The 14,289-nt window shown below is 44.0% G+C and overlaps 1 protein-coding gene across 1 annotated transcript; it reads right to left on the reverse strand.

Annotated features, from left to right (window-relative positions):
* Positions 1-1,091: 1,091 nt before the first annotated feature.
* On the reverse strand, positions 1,092-12,551 carry LOC139647053 (galanin receptor type 1-like). Its single transcript, XM_071522878.1, has 3 exons — positions 11,641-12,551; positions 9,919-10,708; positions 1,092-1,187 (listed from the first exon to the last, which is right to left on the reverse strand). Exons 1-3 carry the CDS (start codon positions 12,549-12,551, stop codon positions 1,092-1,094), a joined length of 1,797 nt encoding a protein of 598 aa, XP_071378979.1.
* Between the last annotated feature and the right edge of the window lie 1,738 nt (positions 12,552-14,289).

Consider the following 14,289-nt stretch of genomic DNA (forward strand, 5'->3'; position numbering starts at 1 on the left):
TTTTATTTTGATAGAAACTCCATTATATTGGTCACTCCCTGCTCCCTGGTTGCCCTTGCTGTGGTGCCACTATCTGTCTGCTCTCCTTTCTGTCTTTTGCAGGTTTTTAATCAGCGATAAAGCCACTCTGTAAATAGCAGTTTGTCCCACACTGACTGTTGTGCTTTTTATATAAATTGTCCCACTCTTCGAATTGGGGGTACCGTAGTCTAGCAATAGTCCCCTTTGCTACTATCACATCATCTCTTTTTTTTTATAACATCTATCGAGAGTTACTACAATTCTTGACATGAGGTAAAAACACTGAATCGAACTTGAACAAAAATACACAATAAGGGCCATTCTCCATGCTAACTATATCCTGTTCATAAATAGACCCTATTCATAAATAGACCCCTATTTGTACTGCAAAGGGCTTTGTTTATTGTGACAGCCTTTCACTTTTGAAATATGCTCCAATACTCCGCAATGCTGTTACGTTTACTCCCTCAGACATGCATACACTCGCAGAAAAACATGCACACATACACATGCATGCACTTGCAAACACACATGTTCATGTGATTTTAGAGACTGGGGGGCTCGGAGTAAGATTTTTTTTAAAATGACGAGTGAACAAACTTTGCATGAGCCTAGACATTTGTAATGAAAGCAAGATAAGTAGCAATAAGGGATGAGGAGGAAGATGTAGGCAGACGGCGAGGACAGTGGGGACTGAGGAGCAGAAAGCACGATGAAGGAAAAAGATAATGCCTTTGGGATAAAAAAAAAAAATACTAACACCTTTGGGATCAAAAGTATAAGCTTGGAACACTGACTCTGAGAGAGAGGGGCTGATGCACTGGCCACCCACACAACCTGGCTGACCTCCATCAACGGACATCTGTTGCAGAACTGGCCGGGCCGGCCACACTGCCAGCACTCCTATCCAGGCTTCTGAAACAACAGCGAGAGAGTAGACAGGAACTGAAGGAGAAGGAGGGGAAGAGAGAGAGGGAGACAGATGAGCAAGCACAGGGATGGGAGGAGCAAGTGCATGGGAGCCACCATCAACGTTTGGCTCTGCACTGTGGGACAGCCAGTGGTGATTGTCAGCCCAAAGGATGCCAGCAAACTGTGGGCCGCCAGCTGCGCTTCCCCAAAACGACACTGAAGCACACTTTGAGGTCATCCACTGGCATCATCTTCTGTAAGGAAAAGAGAGGAAGACGGGAGGCTGAGAGGGTATATTCTGATCCTGAGCCCCAGCCTGCGCATGTGACATTTCACACAGCACCTGTTGTTGCTGCTGCATGGTGACCTGCGTCTCCTGTAGGTGGGCAAGATGGTGGGGGATTTGCCCCAGCAGAGATTACATTCATTCCAAGATAATGTCCTTCCATTTTTCCCAGGTTTTGGCAAAAGTGTGACAACTGCTATGAATTTACAGGGAACAAGTAAGGACACTTGAAGAAAACGTGTTCGGGTTCTTGTAATTTTATTTGGCACCACAAGTGAACAAAACCTATAAACTAAAATCTGCACTGCCGCTGCCAGAAATCCTGTTCCCCCTTTCAGGGATAAGTCCCGCAGTCTATAAATGAAAACACTTTTTTCAGGCTGCTGTTGTGACAAACTCAACCCATTGGTTCTCTCAGTCCCTTCAGCCTCTGAAACACAAAAGGTGATTATCAAATCCAAGAGTTCCAAGCCAACACAAATTGAGAACTGAGAATGCATCTTTACAGTTTGAGATGGGCTGTGTGTTTGAGGTTGCACCATCTATTAAGACACACAGGTGTTCATTTTCCCCACTGTTTGAACTGGTTCTGTGCTGTAGAGGATAGCGCTGTTTATTTGTGCCAAATACTTTGGGAGTGATGCATTATTCTCACAATGAATTTGGGGCTTGCAATTCGTTCTTGTCGGCCAAGTCACCAATCTATTTTGCAGTTGGCAAAGTTAACTTCCAGGTTCTTTTGTTTTGGAATAGTACTGCGGCCATTTGATAAAATATCAAATGCATTGTGGAGGACACAAGAATGGACAAGAACGCAAATTGAGAAAGACCTACATATAAGAAGAGTATAATTAGGCACTGGTCCACCTTGTTGTCTCTCCATCTCCATCCCCTAGCTGCCTGCCTCCGCTCTAAGACATGTATTGTACGATAAACAAAAAAACACTTTCTGTTGTCACATTATTGATAGTTGGCTCCAGAATATTGCTGAGTCGTACTAAAGAGATGCAATTATGGAAAGTGAAAAATCCCTTACCACCTCCTGTAGGCACCAATATCTCCTGGTACAAAACAGAAGTAATAGAAACATAATGTTGAATTCACATTTTGATGCACTATGTCAAACTATTTCACTTTTATTTCTTTAAGTATTCAGCACTTTGGTGAGTTTTGGTGACCTCACTGGCTGATAAACTGCTTTTGTCACAGACAAGACACACACACACGCACACACACACACACACACACACACACAGAGACTCACTGAGAGGAGTGCAGACACAGACAGCTACAGTTCTACTGAGGCAGACTGAGTCTAAAGGTGGAGCAGTCTTAACACATTGTATCACATGCTGTGAGTCAGTGGTGGGTTTTCCTACAACATCATATCATAAAACTTAGTGCATGAGACACACACCTACGGATGCATGCTCACACGCACACGTGCACACACGTGTGCAAGCACATGCACACACACACAGGCTTACACTGGGGACATGAAACAAAATGTGGCCCTGCCTATCACACGGTATTTGTCTCTTAAGACTTTGTGTTGTCTGTGTGTGTGTGTGTGTGTGTGGCTGCTAAAAGTTCTATACTTTTACTTTAACTTAGAACTTCTTAAAGTTCTGTACTTCAGTACTTCTACTTTTTCTCTTCTTCTACATCTGTGTGTGTGTGTTGGCTAAAGCACACACCTCTGCACACAAACTGTGGTGTCCTATAGGTTTGAATCTGGCCCTTGTCGTGTGCCATCTCCCATCTCCCCTGTCTTTCTTGACTGTAAGCAGAAATGCTTTAGAAAAGTTTGCTTCAGATAAACATTTGCTTTAAGAAGTACACAAGTACACAGATGGATGCCTGTGTGTGCATGCGAGTGTGTGTGTGTGTATGTGTGTGTGTGTGTGTGTGTGTGTGTGTGTGTGTGTGTGTACTTTATGTGTGTGCACATGTGCATGCACTCTTTGTAGTTAATAAGAACTGATGATGGAACATGTAAAACCACTGAGTCAAAGCATTAAACCACTGCGTCAGAACAAACTGTATTGAGAAAACTGGAGTCTGACTTGTACACACTGAAGCCTCTTAAATGTCACAGGCATAATGAGGAATCAGCGCTATTATTGCCACTCTGCTTCAAATGGGCCTGAAACTATGCTCGCTCAACATTTTCTAAATTGGACAACACCATATACACAACAGCTCTAATCATTACTGTATCACTTTGACGATAAAGCCAGTGTAAATAAATGACGATAGAGGAAAGTATTCCTCAGAAGCTAAAAAACAGGAAACGGTTATTGCTGGAAATCATTAGTTTCAATCACCTTATTATGAGATTTGGCTGCAGCTCCATCACCAAGGCTATCTCATTGGTTGTCTCTTTCTTTTGGCGCCATGTCAGAAAATCCTATGGCTTCCGCTAAGCTTGTTTTAGATGCTGAATATTGGAAATCAATGATGGAGGGAACACACAGCAACATACTGATAGAGCCTGAGTAATTTTGGGAGCACTGTCCTTCACTCCAGGGAATGGCAAGTCCATCAGCTGTGGAAAAACTGTGACTTGTTTGGTGACAGAAAACTGCAGATTTTTATCATGTGTCCACAGCAGCCCCTGAATCCCCATGAACAAGCACAGACATAAGTACACACATACACACACACACACACACACACACACATACACATAGACAGTTTCTGTCCGTTGTTGCAAAAAAAACGTATCTCCGACTCTCAGAGAGTAACGCTCTTTCACTGTCCTCCCAGAGCTGGGGGGGGGGGTTGCTGACCACGTATGTTCTATATATACAAGTTTGTTTAGTAAGGTTTATGTAATGATTTCACACTTGCCAAATCCACTGGGGTTGCTGTGTGTTTGTACTGGCCATAAATAATACAGAGCAACAAAGCAGCAAAGCAGCAAATTATTGTATTATGTTTGTGGTTTGTGCGCTCATTGTTTTGTGGAGGTACAACAGTTGTACTAACTGTCGAACTGTGTGTGTGTGTGTGTGTGTGTGTGTGTGTGTCGGGGGGCAGTGCATGATTCAAGGATGCATGAGGGCAGTTTAAGAGTTTACTTTTGGCTCTTCTATGGTCTAAAGCACATCTCAACGAATGAGTGACTCAGTGTATCATGTTGCTATGAGAGTAGAATGGAAGAGAAGAAAAAACATAATCAGAAGTGAAAATGAAGTAAATGGAATTCAAACAGTAGTGTGTGTGCACGTGTGTATGATGTATGTCTGTGTGTGCTTGACAAAAGCAGTTTATAGGGGCCTGTATGTGTGTGTGTGTGTGTGTGTGTGTGTGCGTGTGAAGTAGGCATTATAGTGATGACACAAGTCGTTCCGTTATTTAATGGACTTATCTACCACTTAGATAGTATTGATGTGCCAGCATCTATTAACAGAGTATAAATGCCTGATCACGCAAGATGCATTTTAAGGTTGAACAACGCAAGGTGCAGTGTGCCTAGAAAGCAGAGCAGGCTGCAGTGTGTTTGTGTTGTTGTTGCTAGGCAACCACAGACTCAACTGACAAACAGCTGTCAGTCACTCAACCAGCTGTTGTTTATTGTGCTAGTGCTAGTAAGGTTAATACGATTTAGTTAAATTATACAATTATTATTATAAACAATAAAATTTCATGCTAAAAAGTTACCACAAATTTTGAGTGCAGCACTAGTTAGCCTCTAGGCTGCTGTTTCCTGTTTAGATCGTGGAAACTCTGGTCCATGAAGTCCTATAGCTCCAGGTAATCCTCCATGTTCTTTGTTTACAAGAGGCACCCCAGACATCCTGCCTCTCCATTGATCCGATTGGACACTAGAGAAAAAAACGTCAGTGACGCAAGGCGCTTCTCTGCTCTGAGTTGAAAATTTTCAACTGAGGGTATTCAAGGCGTCTTCCAAAAATGTAAGGTCCCTAGAGCGGAAAAACACAAAGAGCCCTGCAAAGCAAGACCAGCATGCAAAACACTTGGAAACAACTAGAAAAGGTTTCCCTTCATTAATAAAAATGGCTCCGGGTGGTCAGGCTCTAACTCTGTCTTAACGGCAATGAAAGGCCAAAATGATACGCTGATTCATAAAAGATTTAGATGGGCTGTTAAACTTTATGTGCAACATCAACCCAGGACCTCTTGTACTGGCACCGTCATGGTTTACAATCCTGTTTCTTCAGGGAATGAAGGCATGGCAGTGAAACTAGAAACATGCAGGCTGTGTGGCAGAACTGGCTGAGGAGGATGTTTTTGCAACATGCTAAAAGATATCTGATGGCTCATCATAAAATTATATCCTCATCTCATCATGTTTGCCAGTTAGCTTACATAAATGCTGTTCACTGCTTCAACCAGCTGATTTGTCATTGGATTAGTATCGGCCTCTGCTGACCTGATGACGGCTCCCATTGACTGCAGTAGAGTTCAAAAGTGCATCTGAAGTCCACTTCAATCTGTCAACAGCGTTTCAGCTGCAAAAGTTTTTTTTCATAAGGCAACTTATGTTTGTTTACAAGAACATGGAGGCACTCGCTACTAAGAGTGATTTGAGATCCCCTTCTTCCTCATTGCCTTGACAGAAATGGGAGTACTGGGCATTTCCAAAGTCTTCACCCTGAAACAAACTGCAGGCCAGTATCGGCAGCAGTCATGAATCACAAATCATTTTTTTAATTCCCCAAAATTTGCCTTTTGAAGCGTGATGTAGTTAGGTCAGTCAATTTCAGTGCAAAATTTCTGCCAAGGCAATGGATAGAACTATAGCACACATGACGAGCTCAAATCTGAATCAAAATAACATTTAAAATTCCCCTCTGCAATTAAGTTCAGCAGGTCAGCAGATAATAAATGACACAAACCTATTATTATATTACTGTTATATTAGTATTTTAAATAAAACTATCCACTTCTTGACCCCATGATGAATGATTTCATGCAAGGCTGCCACATTATTGAATCCACTATCACCAGATTCAATTACAAAGGTTGATTGAAATATGTCTTAGGGGGAACAGTCACTTCTGCTTTGGGTGAATACATGAATATTTGAAGCCTTATGTTTAAGTAATTGAAACTTTGAAATTTCCTTTCACTTGAGGAGACACTGAAACCATCTTGGAGTCAGCTTGTGTGAACACTGTGAGAAGACTGTGATGAGAGGCATCATTTTACAGTCTACTGTCACCGCCTACTTTCTCACTATGGTAAATACATTTATAAGTTAACAGCTATTTGGCATTATGGACAGCAGGATATATAAAATGCAACAACGCAAAGTGAAGTGAATCATAGTCTAACAATAGTCTTTGATAAATCTTGTTTACGGCAAGTAGGAGTGTATTGATTTTTACTTGTGTTCATTTAACCTTTATTTTCGTAGTTGGAATGAACAGCTCTATTTTCAACAGTGACCTGGCCATCAAGTTTTATATTTCACAATATTTTTAGTTCACCGTTTCAGTTCCTTTAGTCGGTCGCACACCCCTCTGGGTATGTTCTCCGCTGTTAAATGGTCCTTGCCCTGTTGCCAAAAAAGGACATATGAAGACGGTAATGAAGGAAGAGTAAAAGAAAGAGAAAGAGTCTATTGTTAGCACTATCTTCTCACACTGGTACAGCTATGACGCAAGGAGAGAGCGGGTGACAAAGAGGGAGAGACAGAGAAGAAAAGAGGGCAGAGAGGGGGGGAATGGAAAAGGAGGAGAACAAAAAAAGGAGTGACGGAGGGGATGTAGAGAACAGATGAGATGATAAAAATGACATGGGAAATGAAAGCGATCATAACTGTAGACTGAAAGGAAGAGATACAATGCTTCATCCTGAGTCCATAGGTTTGAAATTGTGAAATGAAATTAGGTTTGTGTTTGTGTGTGTGTGTGTGTGTGTGTGTGTGTGTGTGTGTGTGTGTGTGTGAGAGAGAGCGATGACCGCTTCAAGATCCAGAAGAAAATTCACAAACTCTTTGGATGTTTGGAGTGAACCCAGGTGTTTGTACTGATCAATAATAGGTCCAGGAGCCTGGTGTCTGCTCCCTGCATGAAAACTGAGAGAAATACGTCTCTCCACCACAAAAGGATTACATGGAGGAGACACGACTAGACACAGGCAGATTGATACTGAAATAACATGGTGGAAAGTGAGGTAGAGGGTGGGCAGAATCACACTCGACTCTACCTGGTTCAATTCCCAACTTATGCGAATTTTGGAGTGGGGGGGGGGGGGGGGTTAATTTTCTATAAATGTTTTTATTTAACCATGATCAAAACCTTACCCTAACCTTAACCAAATGGTTTTAATTAAACTTAAAGCTTACCCGTTACCTTTTCATGTGGCAAATGGCGTGTCCAATTAATGCTATTGTCACATAATCCAATTTGTGGTAGAGGAACATAATGTTCATAAAATTTGTGTCCACAACATGTAATTTGTATATTATGAGACTGTGATGGAATGGGTCCAAGCACTAGATCCTATAGCTCTTGCCCTAACTTCTATATGTAACTCGCTTCATTGAGGAATAACAGCTATTCATAACCAAATCCACATCCCATTAAGGTTTAATCACGCCCGAGGGAACAAGAGCAGATTGGACAAAGCATCCAAGCATTCTGCAGAAACCTTTTATCTGTCTATTCCAGGCCTCCCACCACTTCTCACTTCTCTATTAACACAGGATATAGTTAATGAAAACCTGGAACTACACTCCACTGATGGTCACTCAGCTTTGTCAGATTCTGGGAAAAAGCAAACAACTGTGAATGCCTTGAAAGTCTGTTCAAGACATATTGGTTATTGGTAAAAAAAAACAAACCCAAAAACAACACACAAACATCTGCCCAGGACCTTTCAGGCACAGCCATGGGTGGCTGTGGACAATCTCATCTTTTTTTAATGAAACACCAACTGCACATTATTTGGTACACATGCCCTCCAGCGATACAGTGCAAAATTTAAACTGGGAGAATAAGAGAGAGGTAGATAAAAGAAAAGAGGGAAGTAGAGATGAAAGACACAGTCACAGCATAATGGGTAGTATTTAGATTTGCAAGGGTACAAAGCAACCTCATCCAATCCAAGCCTTATCCAAACAGGACAGTTTCAACACCATTTGATGTCTTGAGTGTTGCACCACTTTACTTTTGCTATGACAAGTCTCTGTGTGTGTGTGTGTGTGTGTGTGTGTGTGTGATTAGCAGCTTGATGTCACAGCATTTCATGCTACTCACCACCTCTGTCTTCCACACAACTGGAGACAGCCTGAGGGTAGATTAGATTTAGTTGTCTGCGTGCATGCAAGTGTGTGTGTGTGTGTGTGTTGTAGTCCTTTAACCTTTAAAGCTCTCCCTGCACCCTGTCTCAGTCCTCTACTCCACATGTTATGTGCTGGTAAAATGTCTCTGGTTAGGCCAAACTCTCCTGAAACAGACACTGAAACAGACTTGTCACTGTCTTTGTCCATAGCTGTTTAACACTCAAGAATGTGATATTGGCCATCAACAATCTCCATTTCTTTTAATACTCTTGCATGTGATGATGCCCCACCTCTCTAGGACTTATTTCAGACCAGCTTTCATAAATCTCATTAATCATAAGTGTTCTCAAATGTCTCATAGCATTATCAGATATTTACTATGTACAAATCAAACCCATGCATGGCATTCTCCTGTATTTGATTCCCTGCTTGATATATCTCATATACCCACGGCCTGCAAATTTTGTGTGTGGCTGTGCACACAACCACCTGCTGCGGCGTATCTGCTTCCATAAATTGCAGACATCGATGGCGACAACAAGCTGTAAAGATCTGTCATAAACTGTTTACACAGATGTCTGGGTGTGTGTCTGTGCGTGTGGCATGTGCGTTCACACACTGCATTCTAAGACAGGATTTGACCTTTTTCTGTCAACAATAAATACAATCTAAACCATTGGCAGAACAATATGAAAGAAAGAAAATAATCCAAAAATACATTACACAGTTACGTCTTGCTGGGTTATTATTTCAAACAGATGTCAGACACAACTGTGAGTCGTAGCTGAATCACTTATGGTATGACCTGCATGTAAACATAATGACACACTGCTACAATCCATCCTGCTGACTGATGACTGGCTGCCCAGCCTCGGGCTAATTTGCACTCCACCCCTTCCCCTGCAGGGTTCACTCCATCACTGTCCCACCTGGCTTTGAAAACAAGAACTCAGGCATAAACCAGTCCTGAATCCCCATGGAGTAGATGACACAGAGAATATACGACGTGGAGAGAGGAGGAGAGTTTAGACAAAGTCAGTTTATCCTGCACGAGATAAATAATGGCTTTTGGAAGGGATTAACCCCACACTGTCAATTACAAACTGTGATTCGCACTGTGTTTCTGCTGCCTGCAGGACAGAAAAATAAATTCCTCTGAGTTTCCTATGACCTCCCTGCTGATATATCAGATAATCTGCTGCTTTTACAGGCTGGTAATGTCGGTTGTTTCATCCTCACTGTCTCCTGCTAGAGAGAAGGAATGTGACATGTTATTTCTGCACTGCCCACTTGAAGAGAGAGTGTCTCTGTCCATGGTAATGATGTCTCTCCTATCAGATGACGGACCATATATTCTGTCACCTGAATGCCTCCTCAAAGGCAGCGTGTCTATTTCCACAGACTCTATTCTTAACAGTAACGATCCCATGTTCTCATTTACAGAATGTCTCCTCGTAGGCAGCAGTTCTGCGCTGTGTGTGGAGTACTGGAGTGTGTGGAGCTGGCTGGGGAGCAGGGTGCTGTCACACACACTAGGGCTGGACCGATACCAGTCTGAGATACTGTGGTCGGATCCTCCTCCGCAGTCCGTGTCGTCTCCGAGCCCCTGCCCCTGCCCCTGCCCCTGCCCCGGCCTCAGGCCCAGCCCCTGGCCTCTAGCCAAGCTGAACAGCCTGGGAATAGTTACCATGGATGCAGAAGCTGCCACGGTAGCCGCAGCAATACGGTGGTGTTGAGCAGCAGTCGCTTTGCTGTCAGTAATCGGCGGAGCAGGAGTCGTCATGGCAGCTGAGTTGGAGAAAGAAGAGGAGCTGAAGAGAGCGGCCACTTTCTGGTAGTATCGTGTCCGTATCACCTTAGCAGAGCGGTACAGGTCCCCGATGAAACAGTAACAGATGGGATTGAGGCTGGAGTTTGTCAGGCCCAGCCACTGAGCAAATGGACGAGTCTGCAGGAGCCAAGATGGTGGCCTTTGCTCACGGTCGATCCAAAGGTCAGCCAAGTAGAGGGGCAACCAGGAAACTGCAAACAGCAGCACCAGACACACCACCATCTTGGCAATCTTCTGGCGCGTCTTGAGGCGTGAGACGTGCAGAGCTTGGCTGCGGGGGTCGAGATCAGAGAAGGTTGATTTCTTCCCACCCCAGAGACGCCTGCTAGTCAGGAAGCCTATGGTTAGATTAAAGGTCACTGGCAGGCAGTAGAGCGCCACAAACAGCAACACATTGTACCTGCAAAACAAGGACAGGTGTATTAATTAAAAATGAGAGACTGATTTCTTTCCCCTGTAAGATTGTATTCATTCCTTATCCAGATATCAGGAACACTTTCGTCAGTCAGTGCTATTTTCATTTGGTCTCATTTTCAGCAATAAGAACTAAGGGTGGTTATGACAATATTACAGCCAGCAGCACTCTCTTAGAACTCCAGGAGAATTGCATGTAAAAGCAGTGTGTGGATGATCAACATTATTTCTAAAGCATAGCACTTTTCAAAACAGAGTCGCATAGTCCTTCACAGACAATAAAGCAATAATGGAACAAAAGCCAAGTAGATAAAAGCAGATAAACATTGAAAAAAATCATACTGAACGACTTGACAACTCATAATGAATTAAAAAGACTGAAAAGGAACAAAACAGGCAAATACAGCAGGGGAAAATGTGATTAAAAAATAAAACCTGCACAAAAGCTTGTCTATTTTAAGAAGTGATTTAAAATATAGCACTGATTTTTCCAGCCTGAGCTCCCCAAACAGGACATTCCACATCCTACGACCCTGGACCAAAGATCTGCCTGAGGATGGCTGGGGTTTCAAGATATGCAGAGATATCCAGTGTTAAGAATAGTGATCATTCTTGTGCTGAACCTGAATCCTCTAAGACTGATTAGGTTGCACACCCCGGTGCAGCTAAACTCCCTTATCGGAATTGATCAATTTAAAGAACAAATTGGAGACCTGCTTACCATGGAGTGCTCATGTTTTTAACTGGTGTGTTGAAGCTCATTATCGCGTCTTTATTTTCTCATGTGTTTTTACCATCATGTTTTCTTCTTGATTCTTTTTATGTAATGTTGTATTGTGTTAGATGAACTCTCTGTATGCCGCTTTCTTAAAGGATAAGTAAATAAAAATAAAAAACATAGTCAGTCAGTATACATACCCCTGTTTAAGGCGAGGTTGAGGCCACTCCTCCTGACAGACCAAGATGGCAAAGGTTCCAAAGCTGATCTCCCGCCGCCGGTTCATCACCGCAAGCGGGGCGCACATCACCGAGGACACCGTCCACACCACGGCAACGGTCGCCAAGATACGTCGGCGGGTAAACACGGAGCGGGCTCGCAGCGGGGATCGAACACTGTAGTAGCGATTCACACTGATCACCGTTAGGGTCAACACGCTGGCTGAGACCGAGACGGCCTGCGTGAACGGCACCGCTCGACACAGGAGGTCGCCGTACACCCAGGCAGTGTAGATCTGGCTTCCCAGCGTGATGGGCATGCACACACACACCACAGCTAGGTCACACACCGCCAGGTTCACCAGGAGGCTGCGTGTGGCGCTGACGCCGGCGAGCCGTCGGCTGCGGCGGTTGGTGAGGACCCACAGGGACATGAGGTTCCCTACGAATCCCAGTATGAAGGACAGACAGTACATGATGGTCAGAGCGATGGTGCTGGGCTCATGGAGGGTCCAGAGCAACATGCTTTCCAGATCTGCCAAATCATTAGGGGAGAAAGTGGACGGAGACAGAGGAAAGGAGGAGGTGGTGGAGGAGGGGTGGAGAGAGGGCGGTTGGTAGACAAAAGTGGATGGATAGCGAAAAGATGAGGCGGTGGAGAGGAGAGGGGAAGCGATGAGAGAGGAGGATGAAAGGAGGGAGGAGGGGAGAAGAGAGGGCAAAGGCTGATGGAGGGAGGCAGAGGGCGAGGTGGAAGTGGAGGGTAGGATCAGAGCGTTGTGGAAGCTGTAGGTGTGGTTGAGTGCTGCCTGAGAGCCGTCGTGCTGCAGCAGCGGAGAGAAGCTGGGCTGGACTGAGCTTCTGTCTAACAGCCGGTCCTGGGACAGATCCATGCTGCTGTGGGGCCGGGGCGGGGGCGGGGGCGGGGCCACGGCAGGGGAAAAGGCAGACAGAGAGACCTTGGAGAACGGAAATCTCTGCGATGTAAGGCTAACGGTACAGAACTCCACTTGTCCTCATTAAATTCCATTCATAGAGCACAAAGACACAGCATGATGAGGAAAATGAAAACAAACAAAAAGGCAATTTCACTCTCAAAAAATCACATTCCAAACGCTCCGAAATCAGTATGGTTGGCAGTCCCATGTTCTGTAGGTCCTTCCCCCGTGACGCAGTTGCATTGCAGGTAAATATCTTTGCAGGTAAACGTAAAGCATCTTATGTCATGTTCTATGAGTCAGCTGGTGATTCAGTGTTAAGCGCTGGTCCCAGTGCAGTCCTTACGTAACGTATACATTTTGATCTCTCTAGGGAGTGGCTGACTGAACCCGATAATCCGAGACTAGCCTCTAATAGACTTTCTCACCTCCAAGGATGGTATCCCTCGTGCGGATCTCTCTCTCTCTCTCTCGTGCGTTTTCTCTCTCTTTCTCCCCTCTCTCTCTCTCTCCTTCTCTCTCCCTCTCCTCACACCTTCAGTCTATCACCGGGGTGCAATCAGATCTGTTTGGAGAAACATCAGAGAAATCAGAGGCTATTACCACCTTCAATCTTTTAATAGCTGGCAGTACTGCCAAACAACTACAAATAAAACATTCCTTAACAGAACAACAGTGAAATGCGTTTAACATCTCCTCCTCTCCTCCTAATGCATTCAGCTCACAGCTTTCCTGGTTAGGTCAGTAAAGACCCATACAGCAAAGAAAGTAAGCTTATGTCTGTGAAATTGCTCTTGAAAATGTACTTGGCATTTTACTAAGGGACTTAGGCCTGGTAAAGGAGGTGTGTCAATTTCAAGAATTTTTCATTTATGAAGTAAAATAATTATTATTCTGAACAGAGGCATCTTTCATTTATGAACCAAGAGAATTGGGTTTGCTATCTGTTGCACCAGCCAGCCTAAAACCCGTTTGCCACCATCAAATTACTACTATTAAATGAGGAGTCAGAAGTCAAGTGTTTGGCTAAAAATGGGCACTTGGGAACTTAAGAATTTCCACCCAAACCACACCACAGAAAATACATATTTCAACCCTCACTGAATAAACGACGAGGGAGACTATTTAGAAAGATAAGCAAGCAACCCTTCAGAAAAAAAAACAAAAAAACAATCTAGCCAAATTGTTTACTGACCTTATGCGTTTCAAAACGGTGCGGATCCTCCTTCATGCTGAGCTGGAAGGAAAAGATGTTGAAGAGGCGGCCAGGTGCTGACTGAAGATCTGCACCAAAACGGAAGATAGGAGACAGACAGACAGTGGCCGGGAAAGTTGTTTATGGACGCTTGATGCCAATATGTGCTCTATAATCCGCCTTTGGGTGCCTGGCAAAATAGGGATTTGATAGAATAGCTCTTTTCCCTCATCCTTTCTTGCTGCTCAGATGTCTGCGCTCCGGTGTGCCGGCGGGAACAGACAGCAGATCCGGCACTGCAGGACTCAACATCCAACAGAAATAAAGTCAAGGCGCAGCTGTTTCCCAGCCAAGGCACTACACACACTTGGGGATGTGTCTTATAACCAGCAACATATCACTACTCGTTACTCAATTCAAAAGTAATCGTATTAGCCTACTTTAACGTTACTTATTAGATTAGTACTCCCTGGGAGCAGTGAGTTGGTAACGGCTACA

Source organism: Centroberyx affinis, unplaced genomic scaffold, assembly GCF_046629955.1.
Source record: "Centroberyx affinis isolate AG114_WGS23_722 - 3 ecotype Tasmania unplaced genomic scaffold, CSIRO-AGI_Caff_v1 ptg000100l_1, whole genome shotgun sequence".
In the NCBI taxonomy this organism is placed as follows: Eukaryota; Metazoa; Chordata; class Actinopteri; order Beryciformes; family Berycidae; genus Centroberyx; species Centroberyx affinis.